The sequence below is a fragment of the Centropristis striata genome, chromosome 22 (genome assembly GCF_030273125.1).
Source record: "Centropristis striata isolate RG_2023a ecotype Rhode Island chromosome 22, C.striata_1.0, whole genome shotgun sequence".
In the NCBI taxonomy this organism is placed as follows: Eukaryota; Metazoa; Chordata; class Actinopteri; order Perciformes; family Serranidae; genus Centropristis; species Centropristis striata.
The window spans coordinates 23,249,116-23,264,596 of record NC_081538.1 but is presented as its reverse complement, the minus strand read 5'-3'; the positions used below and the strand labels follow the sequence as shown (position 1 = coordinate 23,264,596).

Here is a 15,481-nt window from a genome sequence, read left to right as displayed (position 1 = left end):
TGGAGAAAACAAGGGTGGTCTAATCATTTTTTTCCATGACTGTATATGTGGCCAGACCTTTAAAATCCCGATGGGTAAATAATATAAAAGATAAAAGCATTTACTGTGGTATAACTTTTAATCCAGCAGTAGCAGTGGGTGTCTCTTAACTGGCATGTCCTTCCATAAAACTGTCCTCTTAATGGTCTTTTAAACTTAAAAAATGCAGCCCCTGGAAATTAATCCAAACTGTTTTGACCTGATTGACTTTCGTGTTACTCACCATTATGACTAGAAAACCTCATTTAACATCTTTTATAGGTTTTAAATGGTTAAACCTCTGCCCCCCTTCCTCCCCCTCAGGCCCCTCAGCCTGCTGGAAAGGTCTCCGCTAAAGTGGAGGAGGAGAGGAAGGACGAGTCTCCGGCGTCGTGGCGGCTGGGTCTGAGGAAGACGGGCAGCTACGGGGCGCTGGCGGAGATCACCGCCACCAAGGAGGCTCAGAGGGAAAAGGACACGACCGGAGTGATGCGCTCGGCCTCCAGCCCTCGACTCTCCTCCTCTCTGGACAACAAAGACAAAGAGAAGGTCAGCTGGAGTGTAAAATATGAAATGTTTCAGCTGTATAAAAAGCTCCTTTTATGGAGTTCTCTTTTACCAGCATGTATAGGATCTGAATAGAAGTAAATTATTTACATTTAAGCTTGATGCTATCATGAGTTTCGGTCCTGTTAACCCATTTAAGCCGGGAAAGCATTACCGCATTTCTACCATTAAAACCGGGGGCGCTCTTGCGTTATTCTACCATTAAAGCTGGGAAAGCGGATACGTCGTTTTGTAGTTTTTGTCCACCTATTTTCGGTCTCTTGGCCAATGAAATGCATCAGAATACATGTGGGAGTGTCGCAATGCAACACATTGATTATTTGAAAAGCTTTATTGAAGGTTTGGAGAAATAAACTCAACGTCTCATGAAAGCCACAGGTATAAGCTCTCAAATACTTTTTGAATTTCATTTCTATCTGCTACAGAGGCTGAAAAATCTATTATTTAGTAGGAAGCGTTGACACTTCTGTTGAATTTTCAGAAAAACTTCAGGTTTTAGGGGGTTATTTTAAAATCACCCAGAGGTTTTACAGGTATTTTTTCCCATGTGTTTTAGGCGTAAATGGGTTAAAAGAGCTCAATAAGGCCTTGTCCACACCTACAGTCATGGAAAAAATGATTAGACCGCCCTTGTTTTCTTCAATTTCTTGTTCATTTTAATGGCTGATACAGCTAAAGGTACATTTGTTTGGACAAATGCAATGATAACAACAAAAATAGCACATTGCTTTAACTAAGAGATGATATCTAGCCATTTTCCATGGTTTTCTTCATGATGATTTTGTTATCAGAAATCTTGTCCACACAAGCACTCAAAAAACCCCTCCATCCAAATCACAACACAAAAACTCAATTAAGGCACAACAGGCGGTGAAAAAAACCTGAGTCGTGCTGGCAAATCTTTCAAAGAAAAATATGTTTTCCGCTAATAGAAGCTTGGGGGGAAAAAAGCCTGTTATGGGAAGGCTCACTGGCTGCAATGAAGCATAGATTGCTCTGTAGCAGAGCCCAACGCCTCTATTCAGTGTTGACATTATTCCTGGATGTCTGAGGCAACAGCCTGAATGTTTTCTGACCAGCCTTTGACTTTTCAGACCATTTTTAAGACTGACTTCTCCTTCCTGAGTGTGCACAAGGAGAGAGAGAGAGAGAGAGACGCTGAGCAATCAAGTGTCTGAAAGTGTCTGAAACGTTGAGGTCTAACATTTTTCATTAAACGTTCAAGGCTGTTGTAAGGTCAAACGATTCCACTGTTCCTCAATATAGTGAAGGAGTTCCTGTAGTGGTTAATTCTTTGTTAGTCTTTACTGTGTAAATGTGTCTTGATGCTCTTCATCAAAAATCCAAGTTCCACAACAGGATGTCCAAGAAATATAGAACTTTTATTTACAAATTAAATGTTGTCCAAAAACTCGGGGTGCCATGTCTTTAAATTTAAATCAAGATTGTAAAGATAAAATAAAGATTCTTTAGAGAGGAGCAGGATTCATGGAAGTACAATTTTGAGGTACTTGTACTTTACTTGAGTATTTCCATTTTCTGGAACTTTATACTTCTACTTCACTACATTTTGAGGCAAATATTGTACTTTTTTCTCCACTACATTTAGCTGCCAGCTTCATTTACTATTAACTTTACAGGTTTTAGATTTAACGTGAAAAAATATGATCAATTTAAAATGATTGCGCATGTTTATTAATTAAACCAGATATAAGTATATTAAATAGCTAAAACTAGCTACTATTGGCTTACCCTGACAACAAGTAAAATGCTGCTTGCAGAACTGCATGAAAAAATAATAATCCAATAATAGATTCAGAATATATAAAACAATCTGACTGGGTCCATTCTGCATAAGGAATACTTACTTTTGATACTTTAAGTTTATTTTGATGCTGATACTTTTGTACTTTTACTCCAGTAAGTTTTGAATACAGGACTTTTACTTGTAGTGGAGTAATTTCACTGTTTGGTATTAATACTGAACTAAGGGATCTGAATACTTTTTCGACCACTGGTTTGCATGTGGAGAAAAAGTATTGCTAAGCTAAGTAAGCTACCTTTCTTTAGAAAAACAAAAAAAACACAGAAGACTAATATTCAATCCAAGCTGCTTTTTAACAGTTGAATTAAGTTGAAAATGATTGTTGGGATATTTGACAAATCTTCCATAATTGATCACTAACCTTTTTTGTCCCTCTGTCTGCAGGAAAAGGACAAAGGAACCCGGCTGGCCTACGTGGCCCCCACCATCCCCAGGAGACTGGCCAGTACTTCAGACATCCATTCAGACGAGAAGGAAAACAGGTGAAAGCAGCGAGCCAAGTGGCTCCGTGCAAACATGCATTGGCATGAGCGGCTCCTGCTGCCCACTGCTATGTGTTGCAGGCAACAAAAAAGCCTCAATGCTCTGCATGGTGTGTGCAGCGCTAGGAAACTGCCTTTGGTTAGGTTATGTTATGCAGCAATAACGGGTAGATATAGTGGGTAGAATTGGGTTTTAATGGGGAAAGACTACAATGTTTGGTAACGCTTTATAATAAGGTCCTTGTAATAACCATGAATTAACAAGTAATAAGGCCCTTGTTAGTCCTTACAAGATGCTTATTAACATTATTGTGTGTTTATAAGCTTATATAAGTGTTGATAATGGCATTACAAACACCCATGACCCACCCATTATGTCTTTGCCATGCCTTTATTAATCTTATTTTGTTTGCTTATTGATATTAAAATATACTTTATTGCTCATCTATTATAAGTGAACTATAAGTTAACTATGCTTTTTGCAACTACCGGATCTAAAGCGAGAACAACGCCTTATTACTTGTTAATTAATGGTTATTAAGGACCTTATTATAAAGCGTTACCCAATGTTTATATCAGGATGTGTTCAGGGAAGCCTGAGGTTCTATTATAGCTTGTGGTTCTCCAGGGACTCGACTGCTCTGATACGTAGCGGCTCGTACACCCGGCGGCGCATGGACGACGACCTGAAGAACAGCGAAGGAAGCGCCTCCACCAACCGAACCCCCAGCTACCAGCGCAGGTTAGCCTCTTCTGCCGAACCTCCACCCCTCCATCAGATCCCTGCTCCGTCTGATATGACGTGTTTATACAGTAGCCTTGGAACTAAAACCCCCAGCCACACGTGTAGACAGCGTTGATAGTTGTTTATCAATCATCTACTGTACATCTCGCCCTGGATTATGTCATCGGAGATATGTACGTACATGCTTCCATGCACAGCAGCAGCTACTGAGAAAGCTTTTCTCTCTCACTGCCACAGAGTCTGTTGCATGACTGTACCTGTCCTGTCAGGTTGCTGTGCCACTGAGTTTTGCAATTCATTACTTTTTAGACATTTTAACAAGCCTATATACCTGTCTGAGTCCCAGATAAATCAAATTGACGGGGTTGTTTGTGGCACAGAACCAAGACATGGACTCATTCTGCATGCATGTCATACGGGGGAAATACTGCAACCATAATCAAATTTTTAATCTTCATAGAAGTTGATTTATCTTAAAAATTACCTGTTTTTATAGAATTACAGTCATGGAAAAAAATATTAGACCACCCTTGTTTTCTATTTTATGTTAAAACTGATACATTTGTGTTTTTTATAAATATGTACTTATTGTACTTAATGCCTGGTACAACTAAAGGTAGATTTGTTTGGACAAATATAATTATAACAACAAAAATAGCTCATAAGAGTTGAATTAAAGAGCTGATGTCTAGACATTTTCCATGGTTTTCTTGATAATAACCAAAATTATTATCAAGAAAACCATGGAAAATGGCTAGATATCAGCTGATAATGCTTTAAAGTCTAGCCACATGTCTGTCTGATATCATCAAGCTGATATCAGCTTGATAATGATATTGGCTGATAACTAGCCATTTTCCATGGTTTTCTTGATTATAATTGTGGTTATTATCAAGAAAACCATGGAAAATATCTAGATATCAGCTCTTAAATTAAACTCTTATGAGCTATTTTTATCGTTACCATTATATTCGTCCAAACAAATCTAGTTGTAGAGTTAGCTGTACCAGGCATTAAAATGAACAATAAATTGAAGAAATAAATGGTCTAATACATTTTTCCATGACTGTATGTTTGTTGGTGATTGCAATCATGATTTTGATTTTTTTTTTTTTTTTTAAAGCCTTCATTTGTGGCTTCTCTTCAGCAGCCCCATATGACGTAAATGCACCAATAGTTTGTCAAAGCTTGATAGTTTTAAATATGTGTGTTTCTCTGTACTATATCTGTGTTTGTGTGTGTTTGTGTGTGCGCCTCCACCGCTAACATGCCTCTCTCGCCCACCCGCCTGCCAACACGCCAGCACGTCCCATACGCTAGCACTAGGGCGGAGCGGCAGCACGCGGGACGTGCCAGCCAAGTCTTCGTCCACCTCCAGCTTGGACCCTAACACCTGTAATACTAAACCCTGGCAGCCACCCACCTCCCACTACCAGTCTTACAGCATATACCGCAGGTACACCAACCGTCCCCCCGACCCGGGGCACCGCCGTCTCTACACCCACCTGTCCTCTCTGACCGTGTGTCCCCGCTCAGCTGAAGCTGAAGCTGTGATTCTTTGGTTGCATTTAATGACCAAATGGATATCGGGAAAAGATGGTTGTTTTGACATTCTGCTTATCTTCCAGATGATAAATATTCATAGATGCAAATATTTAAAACAAAAATTCCACACCCTCCCAGTAAATGCAGAAACTCGTCAAGTTTTTGATCTTGTAAAGAGCATTTCACTTATTTATTATTTATGTGAACAGTGACTTCATACAATACAATAACACTGTTGTAGTATTTTGATATGAGATTTTGATCTCTTTATTCGAACATGTTAAAAACAAACAAAATATTTATAGTACCGGTAATAGGAAGAAAAAAATTATAATCAACAAACAAAACAAACTACAACAACACAATTATTTGCAGAAATTTAAATATTTTAGCCAACTTCAGTCCTGATCATAACTAACAAATATTCATTCATTTTGTTTGTTTACATTATGCCACTATGGTAATAAAAACAAACAAAAAGGATGTAATTATTTTCTGTATCCTGAATGTTAGTGGGTATTTTTATTTATTATTATTATTTTCAAACTTTTTTGATAGTCTGGGATTTGTCAATTATTGTTAAAAATATTGATTTCCATCCATTTTTATATTTTTGAGGTATAAGATTTATCTCTGAAAAAAGCCCCCTTTCCTAAACTTAAGCCAATAAAATAAAATATATAAATATTATTTTCCACTTTCATTATGTTCATTTTTTTGAAAAACATCAGCCATGATCATAACTACCAAATATTCATTAATTTTCAGAATTATTTAGTGTTTTTTTTTAGTAGTTTGAATGAAAAATATAAATACAGAACAAGGTTATAAAAGGTCTCAAACTAAATTAAAAAAATAATAAAAAATGAAATATAGTAAATAAACACAAACTTGAAGACAGTGCTCCAAATAGAGAGGTTGGTATAACAGGATGCATGGTTTTAATGCTGATACAACTGTGGGATCAAAAATGTGTTTATTGGGTTTTCATGCAGTAAGTGTCCGAGTGTTTTTATTTTGCATACACAGTTAATTATAGAGCTATTATTGGTGCAGAGAATGAACTTACAAAATCTGGAAAAGCAAAACATACACACTTGCGAAAATGCTTAAAAATACAGTTAAGATTTACTTTTTAAATTAACTGATATTATTAGCAAATAGACAGAACTAACACAACCCGTAACCCTTCCTGTAATAATCGTTGGCTCTGCAGATGGTTAGAATACTGTTATTTAATATTCAACATTGTAGCTGTGATAACTGTATCTGTATTTGGAGCTGACTTTGCTCTGCTCATGTTTGACATTCTGTCCTCCAGCGGCTCTTTTGGCAGAAGACACGAGGACTTGAGCTCCTCGACCACCTCCTCCTCCGCCCCCACGACCACCACCACCTCCTCATCTGTTACCTCGCCCACAGGCCACCGCGGCCTGCTCTCCAGCCTGGGCTCCTCCTCCACCCGCACTGGCTCCACCAGTCTCACCAGCAGGTACAAAACACCTGTAGATATTCCACTTATTTTGTTTTTGTTAACTTTTCTTGTAAAGGGTTGTGTTTCTCTAAAAGATTTACACACATTCCTGGGATATTTCGTCCTTATTCTGTGTGCTAAAGAGGAATCTGCAGCCAAAAAGTACATAAAAATAAATCTTAAAGCGTATTTTACAGACATGTGGCTTCACTTTAAAGCTATTTTCAGATTTGGCGTATTACAGATTTACAATAAAAGCATTTTGAAATATCTCCGGCTAAGAAAAGTTTCTCTATAAAATGCTTGTTTGTGTGAGCAGGTACTGGTCAGAGGAGAGTGCAGACAGGGAAAAGGACAAGGAGAAGGAGTCTGCTGCGGTCATCCCCACTATAAACACTGGCTCCACTACGACCACCACATCTACCACTACCACCACCGCCATATCTACCACTACCACCACTGGCATCGGCACTGGCTCTGAAAGACGCAGGTAACACAAACACACACACCTTTTTATCTACATAACTCATGTATGTCCTTATGTGTTAGAAAATAAGTTAATACATTTATTCTAGGGCTGGGCGACAGGACCAAAATCTTCTATCTCGATATATGTAATTTCATATCTCAATAATGATATATATCATGATAAAGCATGGTTTTCCAGTTATTCTGTTAATGAATTGTCTATATGAAATAAAGAAAGCCTTTTTTTTGTATGCTCCATACTCTGTGTTAGCAAACCAGCTTTGCCACCACCTGCAACAATCAGAACGTAAAGCGTAATATAAATGACATTAACTTGCCGTAATGCAATTCGGCCACTGGTTTTTGACACTGCGAAACAAACATGATAGAAAAATATATACAACAAGTATTTTTATATTGTTCAGGTGATATATATTGTCATATCGCCCAGCCCTAGTCCTTGTTAGTATCAAATTAGACAAAGTAATTTTGTATCACAATATCTCAATATTTGTTTTTATCACGATATGATGCCAGTGAATAACGATAAATGATTGTATTGAATTATTGCCCAGCCCTAATTTATTGTCTCACATTGTAAATTTTTGCCACAAAAAAATTTCATATAATGCATATAATGGTTTGTATATTCATGCTGAACCATAACAGTACGGGGTTCATGGTTCAGTGCCTCATGCCAAATACACGGTGTGTAGATTAATGCACGTTATGTGGAACCAGAGTTCACAAGCAACCACCGGTTCCAACATTTGCAGAGTTAGCACAACAAGCTGATTGGTAGAGGTGGGGGATAAAAATCAATACAACATAGTATCGTGATATTTTGCGTGGCAATATTATATCTATTCATGATCGCCAAGTATCAATATTTAGAGTTCCGGCCTGCCATCAGTATTTTTGCTGTTTTTTGTTTTTATTCCTGGAAGCCATAGCAGGCCATAAGAATATACTGGTGATACTGGTATCATACGAAACTAGAAGATCTAAGGAATCTATAGGCGCCATGTGCGTCAGGATATCATGTCAGAAAGTTGTCAAAATAATGCTGCAAAGTTTTTTTTATGTTTCATGGTGATTTTCAAAGCGATCATGTGACCTCTGACCTCATGCTATCTCAATCTCTGGGTTTTTTTCACGGACACAGCCGTATCGAAGCTATACAGAGCAGTGAAGCTTAAAGTTGAGGAAAGTTTGAGAAAATGCTAAATCACAATATATTGTATCGCAACACTCACCATATCGCAAAATGCTTAAAATCGCAATAAAACTGTATCGTGACTCAATTATCGGGATAAAATCGTTTTGCGGGGCCTCTGATGATTCACACTTCTACTGGTTTCTTTGAGTCAGTAATACTATGTCGAGCACAAATACAACAGCAGAGCTGCATGTTCCTGGTAGAGAAGGAGAGTGCTGTAAGATCTTCTTTTACTTTATGTATTTATTTAATACATTATGTATATCCATGACATGTTCAGGCTCAGGCAGCTTGGATGTTGCAATGAAACATTTACTGTAAGCAGCTTCAAGAAATTCTGGCATTAACCTTAAAATCCTCCGTCAGTCAAACAGTAATCCGGATGCATTTCCTCTGTTTGAGAACCGGGTGTGTGTGTGTGTGTGTGTGTGTGTGTGTGTGTGTGTGTGTGAGATTCTTCAGCTCTGTACACACAGTGTGACGGCGAGGAGAGTTTGTCTGTGTCTGTATCTGTCTGTGAGAGACGGAGAGTGTCACAGAAAGTATGTGATTGCACGTGTTTGTATGTGTGTGTTTGAGTGGGGTCGAGTGCATGTCTTCCTGTTGCAGTGCTGAAATAAGCCACCTGTCATGGTGGGAGTGGGGCTGCTTCAGAGTCGTGACTGCTCCAGTGACTTTTCCTTATAAGGACGGTGGGCAGAAGCTGCACATTTTGCTCGGGGCCAAAGCTCCACGCTGCACCGAATGAGTTCATACTTCTGTGTGGCCAACAGAGGCTCACAAAACAGTGAGCTATTCTTCTCAGACTGCAGTCCTTTGAGCCTGATACTGTTACAGCAGAAGGTTAAACACAGAGATTAGAGTCCTGTTCCACCACTTTTATTTAAAGTGCATTTAACCCTCTGAACCTCAAGCTATTTTCTTTCTTTACTCTCCACATTTTACTCACTGTGGCCTCGTTTTTTCACTGCAGTATATAAATCTCGCACCCCTATGGAAATGGAACAGTCATGGTTAGAATTAGGGAGAGTCAATGATGTCTTTTTTGCAGAATAACAGTTATGTCATTAATGTAATGTCTTTGATAATTTTGTTTCATAAAAAATGGAAAAAAGTGTAACAAATAGAGGTGTGAATACTTGAGTCACGATACGATATTATTGCAGTTTTAAGCATTTTGCGATATGGTGAGTATTGCGATATTATATATTGTGATTTAACTGTTAAACTGCATTTTGTGTCGACAAAATTAAATTCAATCAAGAATTGTTTTGTCAAATAAGAGAAAATTCTCAGTCTATTCATCTCACTTCAGTCTTTTTATTTCTCCACAATGAGAGTCAAACCCACAGACTGACCAAGAAAGTATTCAGTCAAACTGAACTAAACTGATATCAAACATATATGGACGACAACAACTGCAGTATTATCTCAAACTTTACTCAACTTAAAATCGCCAAAATGCAACGAAAATACTGAATGCTAAATATTCATACTTGGCGGCCATGAATCCATATAATATTGCCACACAAAATATCACGATACTATGCTGTATCATTCTTTTCCCCCACCTCTAGTAACAAGTGTTACTAATATTGTGGGAAATAATGGGAGCTCCACATTCTATACATATTGAACTATTTACATTTTTACAACCTTTTGTCCTCTCCACTCTGCTCTGTGTAAACAGTTCAGTCAAAAGTTCACTGAATTTTTGTCACGTGACTGTTTGTCTCAGCCGAGTCGTTCATGGCTTCCCTGTTGCCCTGAGGAGTGCAGAATTTTATGTTTTTTACAGAATCTGGTTAGTGCAAACTGTTTTCTTTGGGCAACATTTTTAATGAGACATTGAAGTTGAATTAAGTGGTTTTTATTAAATATCACCATTTTAAACTTTGATTCTGTTATTTATCCTGACAGAAGCTTTGGGGTTTTTTTTTAAAGAAAACATGCCTTTTAGATACATGTGAGGTTCAGAGAGTTAAACGTTTTATCTTAATAATGTTAAGCCTTTTCCAGGAATATCCTGCTTCACATACAGTATATCTTGATTACTGGAAATCCTCTTTCACCAATATATCTTGACATAGATAGCCGCTTCACATTCACACCATTCCACAAATACACACCTGGAGCTGTATCATATATCTGCAGTCTTACTGTTGGCAAGTGAAAGCCGCTGAATAACACGGTCTTGGCCACTGACGGTTAATATCTTCGCTCTGGAGTATTTATTGTGAGAGGAGAGTTTTATTTATTCTCTTACTTTCCCAGAAAGTCCATAAATGAAACCACATTTCTTACATTCAAATCCTCTTTTGAGGTTTTCGAATGAAGCTTCGAATGTCTGTTGTCATATTTTATGTTACACATTGATGAAAAACCAAATAAAAAGTGTAACCTGACAGTCTCCTCATCTCAATAATTATCTGATGGTACAGCTTGATTTATTACTGCCACAATGATTCACCTTGTGTGTGTGCTTTGTGTGTGTCAGGTCATATCTGACTCCAGTGCGAGACGAGGAGTCAGAGTCCCAGAGGAAAGCTCGCTCCAGACAGGCTCGACAGTCGAGGAGGTCAACCCAGGTTAGTTAACCTAATGTACATCACCTGTGGTAGGGCTGGGCCATATGGACCAAAAGCCATATCGCGATATATTTAGACTGAATATCGATATATGACATATATCCCGATATTTTTATTGCAAACTGAGAGCAAATGTTCAGTCAAAGCCAAATATGACATGTCACAAGTAGTTTTATTGACACCGTTTATTTAAGTGAACATAAATACTGTATAACAACAGGAGTACCTTTTTAAAAATAAAAAATAAAAATAATCAAAGCTCCATAAAGTGCATATTTAAATAAAAAAATATCTTAATTAAAAATAGCCTCTGAAATAAAATAGGCCAATCTTTTTCTGAAATAAATATATTTATATGAGAAAAGAATAACAAACATTACAAAAGAACTAAATATGCCAAACCCTAGTAAGGGCAGCATTTATATATAAGAGGTTTTTTTTTTAACTATATCGATATGCGATATGGTCTTATTACATATCACATAAAAAAGTGTAGCGAATTTTTTTTTTTATATCGCCCAGCCCTACCTGTGGTGTGTTGAGACTGAATTTATCCCTCAGTCCCACCTAAAAAGACAAACATTTTTTAACAAATTAGCAGAAGAGTCCTGAATCACGGTGACATGTCGGTGCCTCTGGTTTGCATGATGGTTTTATAGCCACATGCTGTTTAAATAGATGTTGAGACGGCACTATTTGTGTACACAGGCAGCACTTAACGTCCACGTCTGTACAGAGCTGATCATTTTACAAGCTGACTGAGTTTAGAGATTTATTACACTAAAAATTAAACATTGTCAAGACACATTCAGCCATTTTGTGCAGCTCTCGGGCCTTCATGTAGCTAATAACATTCTGTATAAGGGTTGGTGACCAATAAGGGTTGTCAAGATGTCAAATGGTGTAACCACTAATTAATTATAAATTTATATAAACTTTTTCCACCTACAGTGTATTTAGGTGGACTTGTACTTTTAATTACTTCATTTAAAAAAAAAAAAAAAAAAACATATTTCTGAGCATTTCTACATTTACATATTTTGTCAATACTGAGCAGAACATATTCTTAAAACAACCATTTTTTCTGAAGTTTTGACAAATTATGTAAAATTTGTTATATACCATAATGTTGCAATGTAAACGTGGATTGTATTTTTTTTTCTCATTTTAGTTCACTTTTTTTCCCTGTATATATAGATATAGATATCATTTTTTTATGGAAAAAAAAATACTGGTTACACCAACTGACAATGGATTAGATCACGTCATTGACCCATTACTCTTTCTTCCAGGGCGTGACTCTGACTGACCTGCAAGAGGCCGAGAAAATCGGCAAGAATCGAACCCCAAAGACCCGAGAGGAGGAGAAGGAGGAGAAAGAAAAGCAGGACAAGGAGAAGGAGAAGCAGGACAAGGAGAAGCAAGAGGAGAGGAAGGAGACGGAGACCAAGGAAGACGATTACCGGTCGAAGTACCGCAGCTTCGAAGAGGTACATTTCTGCTGCCAGTGTTTGTCACAATAACTTCTACACTTAGTTACGCTGTTGTCCCTCTTACCGGCTCTCCTTCCCTCTCTCCCTGCCAGCGCTACCGGCCTTCGTCTTCCTCCTCTACCTCCGCCATCTCCACCGTCAGCACTGCCTCCACCCCGTCCTACTCCAGCAGCACATTGTCCTCCAGCTCCAGCTCCCTCAACAGGCCCAACAGTCTGACGGGGATCACCTCCTCCTACAGCCGCTCCTCCAGAGACACGGAAAAAGGTCAGTGCCGTTTCCGTCTGTGTGAGGAAACGCATTTCCCTGTCTCCTTCTCTAATCAAAAATCATTTGGTTAGTTCTTTCTTTTTATTGAACATTTTAACATACATTTTGCATACATCTGGTATACATAAATAATGCATATTCAGATTACACTTGACATCTTTCCTCAATCTTTCATCTTGCATCAGATGTAAAATAACTTTACCTTTTTATATACTCCAATAAAATTGTGCAACTGAAATAGTAGTCATCCAATGTCATCAAAAAATGATGACCAATTAAGCAGCCATTTGTTCCAGTGTAGCAAAATAGAGAAATAAAAAATAATATTCATAAAAGAAAAAAAATAACCAAAAAACAATAAATCTGAAATAATTATAATTTCATCTTGGGGGCCAAAGTTGTCCGATTAGCAACCTCTTGTTTATTTCTTCTTCTCCTTCTTCTTCTTCTTCTTCTTCTTCTTCTTCTTCTTCTTCTTCTTCTTCTCCTTCTTCTTCTTCTTCTTCTTCTTCTTCTTCTTCTCCTTCTCCTTCTCCTTCTCCTTCTTCTTCTTCTTCTTCTTCTTCTTCTTCTTCTTCTTCTTCTTCTTCTTCTCCTTCTCCTTCTTCTTCTTCTTCTTCTTCTTCTCCTCCTTCTCCTTCTCCTACAGCAATACATTACATTGCCATTGCCTTCTGACCAAAGTACGTTACTGCAGCTTTGTTTATTCACTCTAAACCAGTTGATGGAAACGTCCCTAATTTGCATTTTCTTTAATGCCACATTTCAAAATTTCCCTTCAAAATTTGTTTTTACTTTAATGAAAACAGTCACAGGCTAGTGGCTGATGTCCCCCTTAACCACAATCTCTGGCCTGTCTCTGTCGGATCCCTTTTTTCACAGCAGAATTATCAAAAAAAAAAAAGATATCTGAAGTACATGGTGCATAACCAATATCTAACATAAGCTATTTGTGTCGGCATTTGCTATGAAAACAGGTTGACCTAGTTCATAAGTTAGTTGAGGTCAGTAACTGCTGCATCACACAATCTGAATGTAATTCTGTGGGAATTCTGTGATATCTTTATGTGTGCTACCACAGCTAAAACTGAACTATTGACATTGAAACTAAAATAACTTAAATGTTATCTCCTCTCATATAAAGTCATAAGGGCACAGCATGTGTGGATGCTGCTGGTCTGTGTCTCCACAGGTCGATCCACATTCACATGGGCAAACTGCCACATGCTGATTAAAGGCATGGAGACAGAAAGGGATTGGGTTGCATTTAAAATTAAGTCACTCCTCTGAACAAATAAATCCATGAAGCATCCCTGGGAAACAGAAGGCAGTTCTAGTCAGATCAACTGAAGGAAACAGTGACCTCTTTGTTCTCCCACGACCACAACCTTTTCCTTTTCTTTTTTTATTTCCTCTGAACTCCAGCCAAGTCAAGTTGTTGTCCTGATCGTGCCTCGTGAAGTCAAATCATTTCCCCGTTTAACCTGAACTTTGAATCCTTGTTAAGATGACCGTTTGTTCTGATAATGTCACAATACCAAAGGTCAGATTTTGCTCTTGTGAAATACTGACCAGAAGTCCAAAATCTGATGATTTAGAATAACTCATGTTATCATTTTACTGACTCATTTTCACCTCCTTTTATATGCAAGTGGTGAAGAATAATAAACCCATTGCTACTTCCAATATCCGCTCTGTAAAAAACAAAAGAAATTAACCATCTTCCTTCCTTCACTTCTTTGTTGAGAGCTGAACAGATCAAGCGATTGTGAGAAAATGGTATAATTTAGTCCCTGACGCACAAGCGATCATTTCAAATACTCTGGAAAAGGAGTCTAGTAGGGTGGAGTTACAGGATGTGGGCAAAACTCCAACTATATATATTGTGCTGCCAGTTTGAGAGTCCTTCTGTGTCCTTGTTCTGCTTTAATTTAGTCTTTATTGCTATTTGATTACTGCTAATAAATAAAGCAATTTGTATTGTTGGAAGAAAAAAATTCACGGTAGGAAGAATGGATTTCTGACCCCGAAATAAAAATGTTGAACCCTGTTAATTGAGTATACGTATGTACATATATACATATATAAATATATAATATTTCTACTGTCTACATTGTATATAATGCCTAAAGTTTATTTTATTCTTGTTTTAAGTAATACGTTTTATATTTCTACTTGTTTGTATTGTAAATTGTTAATCATTTTATTAATTTTGTTAATCATTTTATTAATTTTTTAATAATTTATTATATTTTTGTTTTGTTGTTTTGTTTTTGTTCCTAACCCTAACCCGACCAAAGGCTCCCAATAAAGGGATCTAACATAATTCAGGAGGACTGTTCCAAAACAATGATTTATTAAAAAAAAATCAACAAACAAAACAACCCAGAGGGAATCAAAACACTACTGAAGAACAAAAGGTTTACTATTTATTGTTTTTTTGCTATCACTTTGCTGCTGTAACGCTTGAAATTTCCCCATTGTGGGACTAATAAAGGTAATCTTAATCTTACTGTATATAAATATCAAATTTACCACAGCTATAAGGTGCTGCAAAATGCTTGAAAATGCTTAAAAACTTCTTTAAAGTGCTTGGAATTGATTTTGGCAAAAGGTATATAAAGATTGTAAATAAAAGAAGAGCAACATTCTTGTGCAAAATGCCTTTAAGCATAGACAAAAGTACAAAATTATACTATATTTAGTAATGTATTTCATAGTTTTAACTATAGGTTTACACCTCATCATTTTGTAGATTTTTCCCTTCTGTGTTGTGTCTTTTCATTT

General features: G+C 37.3%; 1 protein-coding gene across 5 annotated transcripts in view; it reads left to right on the top strand.

The window, feature by feature from the left end:
* Positions 1 to 15,481, top strand: part of ppp1r12a (protein phosphatase 1, regulatory subunit 12A) — a 73,643-nt gene that overhangs the window by 42,378 nt on the left and 15,784 nt on the right. For 3 of the 5 annotated variants that reach the window (XM_059325567.1, XM_059325565.1, XM_059325566.1), the window contains exons 10-18: positions 343 to 567; positions 2,795 to 2,892; positions 3,521 to 3,634; positions 4,941 to 5,093; positions 6,504 to 6,674; positions 6,976 to 7,146; positions 10,841 to 10,931; positions 12,224 to 12,421; positions 12,517 to 12,691. In XM_059325567.1, coding sequence (XP_059181550.1) covers positions 343 to 567; positions 2,795 to 2,892; positions 3,521 to 3,634; positions 4,941 to 5,093; positions 6,504 to 6,674; positions 6,976 to 7,146; positions 10,841 to 10,931; positions 12,224 to 12,421; positions 12,517 to 12,691 — 1,396 coding nt within the window. The remainder of the gene's footprint in view (positions 1 to 342; positions 568 to 2,794; positions 2,893 to 3,520; positions 3,635 to 4,940; positions 5,094 to 6,503; positions 6,675 to 6,975; positions 7,147 to 10,840; positions 10,932 to 12,223; positions 12,422 to 12,516; positions 12,692 to 15,481) is intronic. The other 2 variants (XM_059325569.1, XM_059325568.1) reach the window with 1 other exon arrangement.